Consider the following 20,614-nt stretch of genomic DNA (forward strand, 5'->3'; position numbering starts at 1 on the left):
TAGTCACACTGGACATGATCACACTGAACATGGTCACACTGAACATTGTCACACTAAACATGGTCACAGTGAACATGATCACACTGAACATGGTCACACTGAACATGATCACACTGAACACAATCACACTGAACATAGTCACACTGAACATGATCACACTGAACATGGTCACACTGAACATTGTCACACTGAACATGGTCACACTGAACATTGTCACACTAAACATTGTCACACTGACCATTGTCACACTGAACATTGTCACACTAAACATTGTCACACTACCATGATCACACTGAACATGGTCACACTGAACATTGTCACACTAAACATGATCACACTGAACATTGTCACACTGAACATGGTCACACTGGACATGATCACACTGAACATGATCACACTGAACATGGTCACACTGACCATTGTCACACTGGACATGGTCACACTGGACATGGTCACACTGAACATTATCAAACTGAACATAGTTATACTGGACATGATCACACTGAACATGGTCACGCTGAACATGATCACATTGAACATGGTCACACTGAACATGATCACACTGAACATAAACACACTGAACATAGTCACACTGAACATGATCACACTGAACATGGTCACACTGAACATTGTCAAAATGAACATCGTCACACTGAACATGATCACACTGAATATAGTCACATTGAACATTGTCACAGTGAACATTATCACACTAAATATTGTCATACTGACCATTGTCACAGTGAACATTGTCACAGTGAACATTGTCAACAGTGAACATAGTCACACTGAACATAGTAACACTGAACATTGTCACAGTGGACATTATCACATTAAATATTGACACACTGAACAAGGTCACACTGAACATGATCACACTGAACATTGTCACACTGAACATGATCACGCTGAACATGATCACACTGAACATAGTCACACTGAACATGGTCACACTGAACATGATCACACTGAACATTGTCACACTGAAAATTGTCACACTGACCATGGTCACACGGAACATGATCACACTGAACATGATCACACTGAACATGATCACACTGAACATTGTCACACTGAACATGATCACACTGAACATGATCACACTGAACATGATCACACGGACCATTGTCACACTGAACATCGTCACACTGAACATGATCAGACTGAACATGATCACACTGAACATTGTCACACTGAACATGATCACACTGGACATGATCACACTGAACATGATCACACTGAACATGGTCACACTGACCATTGTCACACTGAACATGGTCACACTGACCATTGTCACACTGAACATTGTCACACTGAACATGTTCACGCTGAACAAGGTCACCCTAAACATGATCACACTGAACATGTTTACGCTGAACAAGGTCACACTAAACATGGTCACACTGAACATGGTCACACTGACCACTGTCACACTGAACATGGTCACACTGACCACTGTCACACTGAACATTGTCACGCTGAACATGATCACACTGAACATTGTCATGCTGTACATAGTCACATTGAACATGGTCACACTGAACATGGTCACACTGAACATCGTCACACTGAACATGATCATACTGAACATGGTCACACTGAACATGGTCACACTGACCATGGTCTCTCTGACCATTGTCACACTGAACATTGTCACGCTGAACATGATCACACTGAACATTGTCATGCTGAACATTGTCACACTGAACATTGTCACGCTGAACATGATCACACTGAACATTGTCATGCTGTACATAGTCACACTGGACATGGTCACACTGAACATGGTCACACTGAACATTGTCAAACTGAACATAGTCACACTGGACATGATCACACTGAAATAAAAACAAAAAAACTGCGGATGCTGGAAATCCAAAACAAAAACAGAATTACCTGGAAAAACTCAGCAGGTCTGGCAGCATCGGCGGAGGACGTTTCGAGTCCTCATGACCCTTCGACAGAACTTGCGGTCGAGTCCAAGAAAGAACAGAACTTCTTCAAGGAGGTAGGCATTTCTTGAAGAGCAGTGGCAGTCAATTAAACACAGAGATAAAAACAAAAAAACTGCGGATGCTGGAAATCCAAAACAAAAACAGAATTACCTGGAAAAACTCAGCAGGTCTGGCAGCATTGGCGGAGGACGTTTCGGGTCCTCATGTTCTGTCGAATGGTCATGAGGACTTGAAACGTCAACTCTTTTCTTCTCCGCCGATGCTGCCAGACCTGCTGAGTTTTTCCAGGTAATTCTGTTTTTGTTTTATGATCACACTGAACATTGTCACACTGAACATAATCAAACTGAACATAGTCACAATGAACATGATCACACTGAACATAATCAAACTGAACATAGTCACACTGGACATGATCACACTGAACATGGTCACACTAAACATTGTCAAACTGAACATTCTCACACTGAACATGATCACACTGAACATAGTCACACTGAACATTGTCACAGTAAAAATTATCACACCAGATATTGTCACACTGACCATTGTCACACTAAACATTGTCACAGTGAACATAGTCACACTGAACATAGTCACACTGAACATTGTCACAGTGAACATTATCACACTAAATATTGACACACTGAACAAGGTCACACTGAACATGATCACACTGAACAAGGTCACACTAAACATGGTCACACTGAACATGGTCACACTGAACGTGGTCACACTGACCATTGTCACACTGAACATTGTCACACTGACCATGATCACAATGAACATGGTCAAACTGAACATGGTCACACTGAACATAGTCACACTAAACATTGTCACACTGACCATTGTCACACTGAACATTGTCACACTAAACATTGTCACACTAAACATTGTCACACTGAACATTGTCACACTGAACAATGTCACACTAAACATTGTCACACTGACGATTGTAACACTGAACATTGTCACACTGAACATGGTTTCACTGAAAATGGTCACACTTAACGTGGTCACCTGACCATTGTCACACTGAACACTGTCCCACTTAACGTGGTCAGACTCACCATTGTCACCCTGAACATTGTCACACTGACCATTGTTACACTGAACATTGTCACACTGAACATTGTCATACTAACCATTCTCACACTGACCTTGATCACACTGAACATGATCACACTGAACATGATCACACTGAAAATCGAAACGTCAACCCTTTTCTTCTCCGCCGATGCTGCCAGACCTGCTGAGTTTTTCCAGGTAATTATGCTTTTGTTTTGGATTTCCAGCATCCGCAGTTTTTTGTTTTTATCTCCATGATCACACTGAAAATTGTGACACTGAACATTGTCACACTGACCATTGTCACACTGATAATTGTCACACTGAACATGATCACACTGAACATTGTCATGCTGTACATAGTCACACTGAACATGGTCACACTGAACATGGTCACACTGAACATCGTCACACTGAACATGATCACACTGAACATGATCACACTGAACATGGTCACACTGAACATGGTCACACTGTACATGATCACAGTGAACATGGTCACACTGAACATCGTCACACTGAACATGATCACACTGAACATGGTCACACTGAACATGGTCACACTGACCATGGTCTCTCTGACCATTGTCACACTGAACATTGTCACGCTGAACATGATCACACTGAACATTGTTATGCTGTACATAGTCACACTGGACATGGTCACACTGAACATGGTCACACTGAACATTGTCAAACTGAACATCGTCACACTGAACATGATCACACTGAACATGGTCACACTGAACATGGTCACACTGATCATTGTCACACTGAACATTGTCACGCTGAACATGATCACACTGAACATTGTCATGCTGTACATAGTCACACTGGACATGGTCACACTAAACATGGTCACAGTGAACATGATCACACTGAACATGGTCACACTGAACATGTTCACACTGAACATAATCAAACTGAACATAGTCACACTGAACATGATCACACTGAACATGGTCACACTGAACATTGTCAAACTGAACATTCTCACACTGAACATAGTCACACTGAACATTGTCACAGTGAAAATTATCACACTAAATATTGTCATACTGACCATTGTCACACTAAACATTGTCACAGTGAACATAGTCACACTGAACATAGTCACACTGAACATTGTCACAGTGAACATTATCACACTAAATATTGACACACTGAACAAGGTCACACTGAACATGATCACACTGAACAAGGTCACACTAAACATGATCACACTGAACATAGTCACACTGAACATGATCACACTGAACATTGTCACACTGAACATGATCACGCTGAACATGATCACACTGAACATGGTCACGCTGAACATAGTCATACTGAACATAGTCACACTGAACGTGATCACACTGAACATGATCACGCTGAACATGATCACACTGAACATGATCACACTGAACATGATCACACTGAACATCGTCACACTGAACATGATCAGACTGAACATGATCACACTGAACATTGTCACACTGAACATGATCACACTGGACATGATCACACTGAACATGATCACACTGAACATGGTCACACTGACCATTGTCACACTGAACATGGTCACACTGACCATTGTCACACTGAACATTGTCACACAGAACATGTTCACGCTGAACAAGGTCACCCTAAACATGATCACACTGAACATGTTTACGCTGAACAAGGTCACACTAAACATGGTCACACTGAACATGGTCACACTGACCACTGTCACACTGAACATGGTCACACTGACCACTGTCACACTGAACATTGTCACGCTGAACATGATCACACTGAAAATTGTCATGCTGTACATAGTCACACTGAACATGGTCACACTGAACATGGTCACACTGAACATCGTCACACTGAACATGATCACACTGAACATGGTCACACTGAACATGGTCACACTGACCATGGTCTCTCTGACCATTGTCACACTGAACATTGTCACGCTGAACATGATCACACTGAACATTGTCATGCTGTACATAGTCACACTGGACATGGTCACACTGGACATGATCACACTGAACATTGTCACACTGAACATAATCAAACTGAACATAGTCACAATGAACATGATCACACTGAATATAATCAAACTGAACATAGTCACACTGGACATTATCACACTGAACATGGTCACACTAAACATTGTCAAACTGAACATTCTCACACTGAACATGATCACACTGAACATAGTCACACTGAACATTGTCACAGTAAAAATTATCACACCAGATATTGTCACACTGACCATTGTCACACTAAACATTGTCACAGTGAACATAGTCACACTGAACATAGTCACACTGAACATTGTCACAGTGAACATTATCACACTAAATATTGACACACTGAACAAGGTCACACTGAACATGATCACACTGAACAAGGTCACACTAAACATGGTCACACTGAACATGGTCACACTGAACGTGGTCACACTGACCATTGTCACACTGAACATTGTCACACTGACCATGATCACAATGAACATGGTCAAACTGAACATGGTCACACTGAACATTGTCACACTAAACATTGTCACACTGACCATTGTCACACTGAACATTGTCACACTAAACATTGTCACACTAAACATTGTCACACTGAACATTGTCACACTGAACAATGTCACACTAAACATTGTCACACTGACGATTGTAACACTGAACATTGTCACACTGAACATTGTCACACTGACCATGATCACACTGAACATGGTTTCACTGAAAATGGTCACACTTAACGTGGTCACCTGACCATTGTCACACTGAACACTGTCCCACTTAACGTGGTCAGACTCACCATTGTCACCCTGAACATTGTCACACTGACCATTGTTACACTGAACATTGTCACACTGAACATTGTCACACTAACCATTCTCACACTGACCTTGATCACACTGAACATGATCACACTGAACATGATCACACTGAAAATCGAAACGTCAACTCTTTTCTTCTCCGCCGATGCTGCCAGACCTGCTGAGTTTTTCCAGGTAATTATGCTTTTGTTTTGGATTTCCAGCATCCGCAGTTTTTTGTTTTTATCTCCATGATCACACTGAAAATTGTGACACTGAACATTGTCACACTGACCATTGTCACACTGATAATTGTCACACTGAACATGATCACACTGAACATTGTCAAGCTGTACATAGTCACACTGAACATGGTCACACTGAACATGGTCACACTGAACATCGTCACACTGAACATGATCACACTGAACATGATCACACTGAACATGGTCACACTGAACATGGTCACACTGTACATGATCACAGTGAACATGGTCACACTGAACATCATCACACTGAACATGATCACACTGAACATGGTCACACTGAACATGGTCACACTGACCATGGTCTCTCTGACCATAGTCACACTGAACATTGTCACGCTGAACATGATCACACTGAACATTGTTATGCTGTACATAGTCACACTGGACATGGTCACACTGAACATGGTCACACTGAACATTGTCAAACTGAACATCGTCACACTGAACATGATCACACTGAACATGGTCACACTGAACATGGTCACACTGATCATTGTCACACTGAACATTGTCACGCTGAACATGATCACACTGAACATTGTCATGCTGTACATAGTCACACTGGACATGGTCACACTGAACATGGTCACACTAAACATGGTCACAGTGAACATGATCACACTGAACATGGTCACACTGAACATGGTCACAGTGACCATGGTCTCTCTGACCATTGTCACACTGAACTTTGTCACGCTGAACATGATCACACTGAACATTGTTATGCTGTACATAGTCACACTGGACATGGTCACACTGAACGTTGTCAAACTGAACATGGTCACACTGAACATGATCACACTGAACATGGTCACACTGAACATGGTCACACTGATCATTGTCACACTGAACATTGTCACGCTGAACATGATCACACTGAACATTGTCATGCTGTATATAGTCACACTGGACATGGTCACACTGAACATGGTCACACTAAACATGGTCACAGTGAACATGATCACACTGAACATGGTCACACTGAACATGATCACACTGAACATAATCAAACTGAACATAGTCACACTGAACATGATCACACTGAACATGGTCACACTGAACATTGTCAAACTGAACATTCTCACACTGAACATAGTCACACTGAACATTGTCACAGTGAAAATTATCACACTAAATATTGTCACACTGACCACTGTCACACTAAACATTGTCACAGTGAACATAGTCACACTGAACATAGTCACACTGAACATTGTCACAGTGAACATTATCACACTAAATATTGACACACTGAACAAGGTCACACTGAACATGATCACACTGAACAAGGTCACACTAAACATGATCACACTGAACATAGTCACACTGAACATGATCACACTGAACATTGTCACACTGAACATGATCACGCTGAACATGATCACACTGAACATGGTAACGCTGAACATAGTCATACTGAACATAGTCACACTGAACGTGATCACACTGAACATGATCACACTGAACATGATCACACTGAACATGATCACACTGAACATGATCGCACTGACCATTGTCAAACTGAACAGGGTCACACTGGACATGGTCACAGTGAACATGATCACACCGAACATGATCACACTGAAGATGATCACACTGAACATGATCACACTGAACAAGGTCACACTAAACATGGTCACACTGAACATGGTCACACTGAACGTGGTCACACTGACCATCGTCACACTGAACATTGTCACACTGACCATGATCACAATGAACATGGTCAAACTGAACATGGTCACACTGAACATTGTCACACTAAACATTGTCACACTGACCATTGTCACACTGAACATTGTCACACTAAACATTGTCACATTGACCATGATCACACTGAACATGGTCACACTGAACAAGGTCACACAAAACATTGTCACACTGACGATTGTAACACTGAACATTGTCACACTGAACATTGTCACACTGAACATGATCACACTGAACATGGTCACACTGAACATGGTCACACTAACCATGGTCTCTCTGACCATTGTCACACTGAACATTGTCACGCTGAACATGATCACACTGAACATTGTCATGCTGTACATATTCACACTGGACATGGTCACACTGAACATGGTCACACTGAACATGGTCATGCTGAACATTGTCAAACTGAACATCGTCACACTGAACATTATCACGCTGAACATGGTCACACTGAACATGGTCACACTGATCATTGTCACACTGAACATTGTCACGCTGAACATGATCACACTGAACATTGTCATGCTGTACATAGTCACACTGGACATGGTCACACTGAACATGGTCACACTGAACATTGTCAAACTGAACATAGTCACACTGAACATGATCACACTGAACATGGTCACACTGAACATTGTCACACTAAACATGGTCACAGTGAACATGATCACACTGAACATAGTCACACTGAACATTGTCACAGTAAAAATTATCACACTAAATATTGTCACACTGACCATTGTCACACTAAACATTGTCACAGTGAACATAGTCACACTGAACATAGTCACACTGAACATTGTCACAGTGAACATTATCACACTAAATATTGACACACTGAACAAGGTCACACTGAACATGATTACACTGAACAAGGTCACACTGAACATAGTCACACTGAACATGATCACACTGAACGTTGTCACACTGAACATGATCACGCTGAACATGATCACACTGAACATGGTCACGCTGAACATGGTCATACTGAACATAGTCACACTGAACGTGATCACACTGAACATGATCACACTGAACATGATCACACTGAACATTGTCACACTGAACATGATCGCACTGACCATTGTCACACTGAACATGGTCACACTGGACATGGTCACACTGAACATGATCACACCGAACATGATCACACTGAAGATGATCACACTGAACATGATCACACTGAACAAGGTCACACTAAACATGGTCACACTGAACATGGTCACACTGAATGTGGTCACACTGACCATTGTCACACTGACCATTGTCACACTGAATGTTGTCACACTGAATATTGTCACACTGAACATTGTCACACTGACCATGATCACACTGAATATGGTTTCACTGAAAATGGTCACACTTAACGTGGTCACCTGACCATTGTCACACTGAACACTGTCCCTCTTAACGTGGTCAGACTCACCATTGTCACCCTGAACATTGTCACACTGACCATTGTTACACTGAACATTGTCACACTGAACATTGTCACACTAACCCTTCTCATACTGACCTTGATCACACTGAACATGATCACACTGAACATGATCACACTGAAAATCAAAACGCCGATGCTGCCAGACCTGCTGAGTTTTTCCAGGTAATTATGCTTTTGTTTTGGATTTCCAGCATCCGCAGTTTTTTGTTTTTATCCCTATGATCACACTGAAAATTGTGACACTGAACATTGTCACACTGACCATTGTCACATTGATAATTGTCACACTGAACATGATCACACTGAACATTGTCACACTGAACATGATCACACTGAACATTGTCACGCTGAACATGATCACACTGAACATTGTCACACTGAACATGATCACACTGAACATGTCCACGCTGAACAAAGTCACATTGAACATTGTCACACTGAACATGATCACACTGAACATTGTCACACTTATCATGGGCATACTGAACATGATCACATTGAATATGATCACACTGAACATGGTCACACTGAACATGATCACACTGAACACTGTCACACTGAACATGGTCACGCTGAACATGGTCATACTGAACATGGTCACACTGAACATAGTCACACTGAACATTGTCACACTGAACATTGTCACACTGAACATGATCACACTGACCATTGTCACACTGAACATGATCACACTGAACATGGTCACACTGAATGTTATCACAATGAACATTGTCACACTGAATGTTATCAAAATGAACATTTTCACACTGAATGTTATGACAATGAACTTTGGCACAGTGAAAGTCATCACATTGAACATTGTCACACTGAATGTTGTCACAATGAACATTGTCACACTGAATGTTGTCACATTGAACATTGTCACACTGAATGTTGTCACAATGAACATTGTCATACTGAATGTTATCACAATGAACATTTTCATACTGAATGTTATCACAATGAACATTGTCACACTGAACGTTGTCACAATGAACATTGTCATACTGTATGTTATCACAATGAACATTGTCACACTGAACGTTATCACAATGAACATTGTCATACTGTATGTTATCACAATGAACATTGTCACACTGAATGTTGTCACAGTGACACTGTCTATTCTCACATTGCCACATTGACTCTCACCATTGTCACCCTCCTCTAATATCTTGCATCTATCTGTTCAATCCTCTGACCCTAATACTTGATGTTTAGGGGATGTGCAGGTGATCCTGCCTTTGGGATGTTAGATCTCCCTGGAACTACCAAATCTACAAATTTGTTCTTCCACTTTACAGGAGAATTTGAATAAGCTGATGTCGAACCTCCGCTCAACACAGCCCCACTTTGTCCGCTGTTTAATTCCCAATGAGACTAAGACCCCAGGTACAGTTCAAATGAATCAGGAGTGGAAGCTTTCACTGGGTGAGAGGACTGTTCACCTTTGCAGATCTCTTGCTGCACAAGGGACTTGAAATAATTCGTCACACTGCACATTTACTGCCCCTCTCGACCTCCATTTCAGTCATCTCTCCTTCGTTCTCCATACCATTTTCCTCTCCTAACACTTGGAATCTGGGAAGCCTTGTAGGAACGTTTTGGACAATAGTGATTAAAGGACCTAGCAATGGGCCGCCATTCAGTGTCAGACCTGACTCGGTACTGGTAACACTTTTGTCACTCAGTCAGAAGGTTGTGGGTTCAAGCCCCACTCCAGAAACCTGAGCACAATATCTCGACTGGCACTCCAGTGCTGTATGGCTGAAGGTGCCTGACCCTCAGGTGAGACATTAAACTGAGGCCTTCTGGGAACATAGGACCATGGGTGCAGGAGTAGGCCATTCGGCCCCTCAAGCCTGCCCCACCATTCAACTAGAACATTAGTTAACATTAACTAATGGTCATGGCTGATCTTCCATCTCAATGCCATCTTCCCACACTATCCCTGTATCCCTTGATGTCATTGGTATCTGGAAATCTATAACTGTCTGCTTTGAACATACTCAGTGACAGAGTCTCCATAGCTCGCTGGGGTAGAGAATTCCAAAGACCCTCCACCCTCTGAGTGAAGAAATTCTTGCTTATCTCAGTCCTAAATGGTCTGTCCCGTATTCTGAGACTGTGTCCTCTGGTTCTAGACCCTCCCCCACTGCAGCTCGGGGGAACATCCTTCATGCATCTACCCTTTCTCTGCTCTCTCAGCTGAACAGTAAAGAGGCCATGGTATTATACTGAAGAAGAGCAGGGAGTTCTCCTGGTGTCCTGGCCAGTATTTATCCCAACAGGTACTTTAGTCATTTATCTGAACATTGGTTATGGGGTCTTGCTATGTCCAAATCAGCTGTCACATTTCCCTACGACAACGACTACACTTTGAAAAGTGTATTGGTTGTGATATCCTGAGGCATTGAAAGGTGCTATAGAAATGCAAACGTATTTATTTCCTTTCTGTCCTCCTTCCCCTTCTTCCCTCCCTCTGTCCTTTCTTCTGACTCCTCCCTTCCCTCCACCCCAACATTTCCTGCATGAAGGTTAGCCCTGAGAGGGCCCTCAGTACCAGTGTAATTCTCTCCCATTAAGGTGGCAGTAATTTTGGGGGTAGAGAGGGTTCTGTGTGGAGACAAGTCTTGGAGATTGTTTCACCATGAGCAATGGCTGAGTTTTCATTGAGCTGTGTTTATTTTGAAGGTGTGATGGATCCTCACCTTGTTCTTCAACAGCTGAGGTGTAACGGTGTTCTGGAGGGAATCCGGATTTGCCGGATAGGTTTCCCCAACCGTATCTTCTACGTTGACTTCAAGCAGAGGTAAAAGGTCGCGCTTTGTTAAAATGACCCAAAAATTTCCACTCCCTTTCCTGTTGGAGACATGAGCCCTCCCACAGTGTCATACGTAGACATCGCTGCCTGATAAAGGGGTGGAAATTGGTCATCATCCTGCCCTTATTCAAGTAGAAACACTTGAATCCTAGGAAAAGTGAGGTGAGCCTTAGGCCTCAAGTCTATTCTAACATCATGGCTGATCTGTATCATAAATCCATTTATCTTCCTGGGTTTGGTAACTCTCAATACCCTCACCTAACAAAAATCTCAGATTTGAAATTTTCAATTGATCCCTCAGCCTTAGCAGCTTTTTAGTGGAGATAGTTCCAGATTTCCACAACCCTTTGTGTGAGGAAGTGCTTTCTAACCTCACCCCTGAACAACCTGGTCCCAAGAAGGTTATGCCCCTTGTTCCTGACTCAACCCTCCACACACCCCCCACCCCCCTCCCCCCACCCCAGGCCCCGAGCAACTTCTTTAATCATCTTAAACAGGTCCAGCTAGATCACCCTTTAACCTCCTATACTCAAGGGAATACTATTCTTCACTTCTGTAGACAACTAGAGGGAGCAGCATTATATAGTTTACTGAGGATACAAAACTGGACAATGTAATAGATGGTGAAGACAGTTATAGGCTCCAGAATGACTTAGTCAGGATGACAATGAGCAGAAAAATGGCAAATAGATTTCAACGCAGAACAGATGGACGTATGGACACACGAATTAGGAGCAAGAGTAGACCATTTGGCCCCTCGAGCCTGCTCCGCCACTTGCTAAGATCATGGGTGTGGCCTCAACACTCACTTTCCCGCCTACCTTTGAGTCCCTTGTTCATCAAGAATCTATGTATCTCTACCTTAAAAATAGTCAAAGACCCAGCCTCCACTGCTCTCTAGGGTAGAGAATTGCACAACCCTCTGAGAGAAAAATTTTCTCCCTATCTCTGTCTTAAATGGGAGGCCCCCTATTTTTAAACTGTGTCCCCTAGTTCCATTCCTTCCCACACAGTCTGTTTACTATTGATGCTCACTGTGCTTGATTAGTTAAGACTGGGTGTGGACTCAAAGCAAAGTAAACAAATGGTATAAGTTGCTGGAAGCAAGGAGTTTAAAACACTGTGAATAAAACCTGTTACTAGTGTCATCTCTGCATATCTCCAAGATAGAAAATATACAACACAGAGGAGGTTTACCTGGATGTTACCAGGGATGATGGAATTTAGTTATGAGGAGAGTTTGGAAAAGTTAGGATTGTTCTCCTTGTAACATTGAAGGTTAAGAGGTGACCTAGCGGAGGTCTTCAAGGTGATGAGGAATTTTATAGAGTAAATGGAGAGAAAAATGACCAGGCATTGCAGACTTAAAATCATTGACAAAAGACCTAGAGGAGAAATGTGGAGAATTTCTTTTTAGAGAGCCGTCACGATCTGGAATGTTCTACCTAAAAAGGTGTTGGTAGCTGATTCAATAAATAATCTTAAAAGGGAGTTGGATAAATGTTTGAGGATGAGGAAGTTACAGGGTTACAGACCCTGAGATGTAAGACAAAGCACAATGACAATGAGCCAGCAGAGGTATGATGGGCCAAAGAGCCTCCTTCTGTGCTGTAAGTCTCTATCATTCTATGTTCCTAATGCCAGCCTAGTCCATGGAACCCATTTAATTTAACCCTTTTAGCCCTAGTACCACACTGGTGAATCAGTGCTGCACTCTCTCCAAGGCCTCCTGAGGGGCAGTTGCCAGAACTGGTCACAGTAATCAGGATGGGCTCCAACCAGAGCTCCATACAAATCTTTCTATTCCAGCCCCTTGGGATAAAGACCACCATTCTGGTAGCTAATTAGTTCAATGTTTTTGTACCCATCCACTAACAACACAAACCAATTTCACAGGTCAGAATCCTGAGCCCTAAAAGTGTTGTCACTGGATGAGAGACCCAGACCTCACTCATTCACTGACCTTCAAAGTCCAAGGCTCTAACTCCAATATCTGCCATTAATGTTCTCCGTGCCAACACTGGAAGTCACTAAGCTCACTCTTTACCTGAAATTGAGAAAACCTTAAAGAAAGTTTACCTCCATAGAGCGTTCTAGAAAACCTACATATAGATAATTACAGAGCAGTGTTGCTAAAGGACTGGGCCTTCCTCCTGTGCGAGTAGTACGGGCTTCCCAAGGTGGATGGGAGGATTTTCCCTCTCAATTTGTTGTGGGAATGTTGGGGACATTGGCAAGGCTTCCCTTGAGAAGGTGGTGAGAGTCACTTCAGTGGGGATTAAGAGAGGACTACACAGTGTTAGACTGGAGTCACACGTAGGCCAGAGGAGGTAGCGATGCCTCTTCTCTGAAAGACATTAGTGAACAACTTGAGGCATTACAACAATCCAGTAGCTTCTGTCACCCGTTCTTGTGATGTCAGCTGCCAAACCTGTCATGGTCGGGTCTGAACTCTTGATCCTTGGGTTACTAGTCCAGTGCCAAAACCCCTGGTCTGCTGTACGGCTAATACCCAAACGTTTATGAAACAGAAGGACTCCTTTTACAAATAAATGAATGTGATTGTTACAGATACTGGATCTTGAACCCAAATGTCCTACCAAAGGATACGTACGTGGACAGCGTAACAGCAGCAAAGGCACTCCTTGCGTCATTGGCCATCGATCGCAGCCAGTATCGCCTTGGGCACACAAAGGTGAGAAGAGAGCACGCTTCGGTCTAGCCGCTCCATTGGCTTTGGCGATCACAGCCTTTACAGCCCGGGGCAAGGCCTTTAAACCAACCACACACACAGAAAGGACAGGGAAAAGTTCCCATTGATCAAGGGAAGCTGGCATGGTATAACCTCGTGGTATTAGCTCCCTCTCATCTCCCCTCCCCACAAACTTCTGAGGGAGGGAAAAATAAAACACAATCCAACCCTGAGCCTGACCTCTGGCCCTTGGACATGCTCCAGAAGCCAATGGCGGCTGGTGACCCAACCCCCAAGTAACCATCTATCTTTGAATTCATTCATGGAATGTGGGTGTGACTGGCGAGGCCACCATTCGTTGCCCAGCCCTAACTGCCCTTGAACTGAACGGCTTGCTCGGCCATTTCAGAGGGCAGTTAAGGGTCAACCACAGACCTCACCTGGGGTTTTGGACGCAGTTTTGGCCCCCTTACCTAAGGAAGGATATACTTGCCACAGAGGGAGTGCAATGGAGGTTTACCAGATTAATCCCTGGGATGGTGGGATTGTTGGCTGGGCAGAGATTGAGGAAACTGGGTCTGTATTCCCTAATATTTCAAAGAATGAGGTGTGACCTCATTGAAAGTTTCAGAATTCTTACAGGGCGTGACAGGATGGATGTAGGTAAGATATTTCCACTGGCTGGTGAGTCTAAAACCAGGGGACTTAATCTCAGGATAAGGGGTCAGCCATTTAAGACTGAGATGAGGAGGAACTTCTTCCCTCAGAAGGTGGTGAATCTTACAGACAAACACAGGAACATATGAACTAGGAGCAGGAGTAGGCAACTCACCTCCTCGAGCCTGCTCCACCGTGCAATAAGATCATCGCTGATCTGGTTATAAACTCAACTCCACATTCCCACCTCCCCCCGATAATCTTCCACTTCATTGCTTATCAAGAATCTATCTACCTCAGCCTTAAAAATATTCCACTGCCTTTTGAGGAAAAGAGTTCCAAAGACTCAGGACCCTCTGAGAGAGAACATTTTGCCTCATCTCTGCTATAAGTGAGGGGCCCCTGGTTTTTAAACAGTGACCCCCTCTGGTTCTAGAATCTCCCACAAGAGGAAACATCCTCTCCACATCCACCCTGTCAAGACCCCTCAGGATCTTAAAGGTTTCAACCTTTGGAATTCTCTATCCCAGAGGGCTGTGGAAGCTCAATCATTGAACATGTTCATGACAGAAATCAATAGATTTCTGGAGACTAATGACGTCAAGGGTTATGGACAATGTGCAGGGAAGTGGTGTTTAGGTAGATGATCAGCCATGATCTAATTGAACTATGGAGCAGGCTCGATAGGCTGAATGGCCTACTCCTGTCCCTGTATTCCTGTTAACGTGGGTATGGAGTCACACGTAGGCCAGACTGGGTAAGGAGGGTAGATTTCCTTTTCCGAAGGTCATTACTGAACCAGCTGGACTTTTACAATAATCTAGTAGTCTCATGGTCAACATTACTCATACCATCTTTCCCCATTCCAGGTTTATTTATTAACAGTATTTAAAATTCCCCATCTCGTTAGCCCATGCCTCTGAATTACTAGTCCAGTAATGTAAGCACTAACTATCATTCCCTGTAAATAATTACATGTTTGCCACTCTCAGGAACTCATCTAGTTCCCACTTGAAGTTTTGTGTGAATATGCACACACTGCACCTGCAGAAAATATATTCCAATGATTGATAATTCTCTGTGAAAAGTAGGAGTTCCTAACCAGGGCAGCAGACACATGGGAACACCACCACCACCTGGAAGTTCCCCTCCAAGTCACTCACCATCCTGACTTGGAAATATATCGCCGTTCCTTCATTGTTGCTAACAGCACGGTGGGTGTACCTACACCTCATGGACTGCAGCAGTTCAAGAAGGCAGCTCACCACCACCTTCTCAAGGGCAACTAGGGATGTGCAATAAATGCTGGCCCAGCCAGCAAAGCCCACAGCCTGTGAATCAATAAAAAAAAGAAAGGTAGAGAGAAACTATTGCCTCTGATGGTGGGGTGGGGGTGGGGTGGGGGTGGGGGTGCAGGCGGGAGTCCAAAACAAGGGGGCAGAGCCATAACATTAACTTAGGTTGTCCAGTGTGATTTAAGGAAGGACTCCTTCACACGGGAGAGGAAATCTGGAATGTCCTCTCAACCCCTTCCACAAACAAAATGGGGCTCAGTTGGAGCTGTCGAGATGAATAGATTGAGGGCATTAAGAAATTGTTGTCTACATGGATTTCAGTCGGGCATTTGACAAGGTCCCACATGGCAGACTGGCCAGGGAAGTGAGATCCCATTGGATACAGGGGAAGGTGGCAGGTTGGATCCAAAATTGGCTCAGAGACAGGAAACAAAGGGTAATGGTCTTTGGATGTTTTTGCAAATGAAAAACTATTTCCAGTGGCGTTCCACAGGGCTCAGTGTTGGGGCCCTTGCTGTTTGTTGTTTAGATGAATGATTTGAACATAAATGTGGGAGGCATGATTGGGAAATTTGTAGATAACACAACAATTGGCCGTGTAGCTGATAGTGAAGAGGATAACTGTTGACTCCAGAATTATAATAATGGTTTGGGTGAGTGGGAAGAAAAGTGGCAAATGGAATTCAGTCCAGAAAAGTGTGAGGTAATGCATTTGGGGAGGGCAAACAAAGCAAGGGAATACTCAATAAATGGGAAGTTATTGAGAGAGGTTGAGGAAGTGAGAGACCTTGGAGTACATGTCCACAGGCCCCTGAAGGTGGCAGCACAGGTGGACAAGGTGGTCGAGAAAGCATATGGAATGCTTCCCTTTATTGGACGAGGTATTGAATACAAAAGCAGAGATGTAATGATGGAACTGTGTAAAATGCTGGTTAGGCCACAGCTGGAATTTTCTGTAAAGTTCTGGTCACCACATGACAGGAAGGACAAAATTGCTCTGGAGAGAGTGCAGAGGAGATTTACAAGAATGCTGTCAGGGCTTGGAAATTGCAGCTATAAGGAGAGATTGGATAGGATAGGGTTGTTTTCCTTAGAACAGAGGAGGAAGAGGCGTGACCTAAATGAGATGTACAAAATTATGAGGGGCCTGGACAGGAAAGACTTGTTTTCCCCTAGCTGAGGGGGTCAATTACCTGGGGGCATAGATTTAAGGTGATTGGTAGAAGGATTAAAGGGGGCATGGGGAAAAACTTTTTCACCCAGAGGGTGGTGGGTGTCTGGGATTTGCTGCCTAAATCGGTGGTTGAGGCTGAAACGCTCAACTCATTTAAAAGGTATTTGGATCTGCATCTGAAGCGCTGTAACCTGCAGGGACCAGGTGCTGGAAAGTGGGATTAAAGTGGCTAGTTTCTTTTTCATCTTTTTCTGGCCGGCGCACTCATGATGGGCTAAATGGCCTCTTTCTGCACTGTAACTTTTCTATGGTTCTATAGTTTATCTCAGCCTAGCAGTATAGCCTTCTATCCCTCTCTCCCTTATGGGTATTGGACTGTTATGTTAGTGAGCGCGTATTGCTCCTGAATAGTGCATACATGTAATGTCACTGGACTAGTAATCCAGAGGACCTCTGGGGACACGTGTTCAAATCCCACCATGGCAGCTGGTGGAATTTATACTCAATTCATAAATCTGGAATTAAATAGATAGTCTAATGATGACCATGAAGCCATTGTCAATTGTCATAAAAGGTCACCTGCTTCACAAATGCCCTTTAGGGAGGGAAATCTGCCATCCTTACTCGGTCTGGCCTACATGTGACTCCAGACCCACAGCAATGTGCTTGACTCTTGCCTGCCCTCGCAAGCCACTCAGTTGTATCAAACCGCTAGAAAATCTAAAAGGAATGTAAAATCCTGGAACTCCCTCCCGAACATCAAGGTGGGTGTACCTACACCACATGGACTGCAGCAGCTCAAGACGGCAGCTCACCACCACCTTCTCCAGGGCAATTAGGGATGGGCAATAAATGCTGGCCCTGCCGTTCATTCATCCCGTGAATGAATAAAAAAAATGACATGAAATGTGAGGCAGTTTTTGGAATATATCAGTCAATATTCCCCACTTATTGACTTATATTTTCCTTTCCCTTTGAACGTCCAGTTCAATTCCCTGAATTGATATACGAGGGAAATCACAGACCTGCATGCAGACAGGTCAGGGGCAACTCTGGGAGAGGCTTAGGAGGATGTGGGAGAATAACTCGGCCAAACCTAGAGCGAAAGAGAAAGAGAGAGAGAGGAGAAGATAAAATAACCACAGAACAGGTTAAATCTTTGTAACTGAAGGTAATTCCCTGTCTGACAGGTATTCTTCCGAGCTGGTCTGCTGGGTCTCCTGGAAGAAATGAGAGACAAAAGATTGGCTAAGGTCCTGACCCTGATGCAAGCCAAATGCCGTGGAACCCTGGCACGCTTTGAATTTAAGAAGTTGGTTAAGATAAGGTAAGAAAAGAGAGAGCGGCAGTGATCTGGTAAAAGGGGACCCATGGGATGGGGGCTGCCCCCGGGAGATCCAATAGGAGATGTGGGATCGTGAAAGGGTTTTGGTGTTCTGGTTTCAATTGCCAGCGTGAACTCACAGCGGGATCACCCCGATGGTGTCCACCATGACGGGCGGCCGATCCCGCTGGAGGCCGGCGTGAACCCGATTCGCATCCCGGTAACAGGATGCAAAGGAAGGCCCGGCTGGAATCGTCCCCCACCCCCCACCGCACCCGCAACCCACCACCCCCCCCCCCCCACCCCCCCCACCCCCCCAACCCCGTGCCCGATTTACCATGGCACCGGCGGGAAAACACGCCGACTCAGAACACGTTAGGGCCTTGCTCAGATCACGGGCATCCGAGGAGATGATGGTGCTGGAGGTTTACCGCACCCTGGAGGAACACACGCGTCACACGCTGGCCGGATTCTCACGGACACGGCTCCGCCGCAAAGCAGCTCTCAGGCGGTGGGAGGTCCCCGCTGATGCTTCGGGTCCGCTTCGGAACATCACGGTCTTGGCCATGGGCTGCTGTGGATGATCGGCGAGGGCGGGGACGGTGGGAAGAGAAGGGCCAGATGTGAGTGAGAGAGGAAGGTCTTGGCATGACTGGGAAGGGAAGGAGTACTGAGGTGGGTGGGTTGGGGGAGTTGGTGGTGGTTGGGGGTGTGGGTGAGGTTGGGTGGGTGGGTGGGAAACGAAGGTATCGGTGGGGGGTGAGGTTGGGGGGAAAGGGACCACAGGGCCGGAGGGTGTATCTGGGGAAAATGCAGGGAGGTAGCTGTAAGGGAGGAGGAAGGTGCAAGGGAGTTTGGAGGGAGGAAGGAGTTCAGAGAGGGGAAGTTATCTTGGGGGAGGAGGGAGTTTGGAGGGTGGAAGGTGTCTGGGGGAAAAAAGAGTAAAGGTGGAGAAGGGAGTGAGGGGGTTGGTGAGGATGTCCAAGTGAATGTGCAAGGGAGGGGTCTCGATGACTGCCTCCTGGGGACATAGCCACATGGCTTGGCTATTGTAAGGACTACATTATCACAGGATCAATGGCCATCTGAAGTGGCCAGGGTGGGTGTGGTAGGGAGGGAATAGTGAGTATGAGAGAGGGCAGAGTGAGCTGGTAGGATGGGAAGATGAGGGTGAGTCTGTAACAGTAGAAGGGACGGCAAGGGCCGTTGGTGGGGACTCAGAGGCAGACATGGGGGTGGGAAGGAGAAGGTCGGGGAGGTCAATGTGGATGGGGGTGGGGTTCTCAGGAAGGTAGGGAATGGGCACGCTCATCTGGATAGACTGGAAAGGCAAGGGTTGGGGTTGGTAGTTGACGGTGGGGAGGTGGAAGGTGATATCAGGGGGGTCAAAGTG

At 44.6% G+C, this 20,614-nt stretch overlaps 1 protein-coding gene across 1 annotated transcript in view; it reads left to right on the forward strand.

Annotated features, from left to right (window-relative positions):
* LOC121276250 (myosin-7B-like) overlaps nt 1-20,614 on the forward strand; it is a 212,810-nt gene that overhangs the window by 97,042 nt on the left and 95,154 nt on the right. Inside the window, exons 18-21 of the mRNA XM_041184454.1 lie at nt 10,560-10,647; nt 11,950-12,067; nt 14,651-14,774; nt 19,088-19,224. Of these exons, the coding sequence (XP_041040388.1) occupies nt 10,560-10,647; nt 11,950-12,067; nt 14,651-14,774; nt 19,088-19,224 (467 nt within the window). The remainder of the gene's footprint in view (nt 1-10,559; nt 10,648-11,949; nt 12,068-14,650; nt 14,775-19,087; nt 19,225-20,614) is intronic.

The sequence above is a fragment of the Carcharodon carcharias genome, chromosome 3, assembly GCF_017639515.1.
Source record: "Carcharodon carcharias isolate sCarCar2 chromosome 3, sCarCar2.pri, whole genome shotgun sequence".
NCBI lineage: Eukaryota > Metazoa > Chordata > Chondrichthyes > Lamniformes > Lamnidae > Carcharodon > Carcharodon carcharias.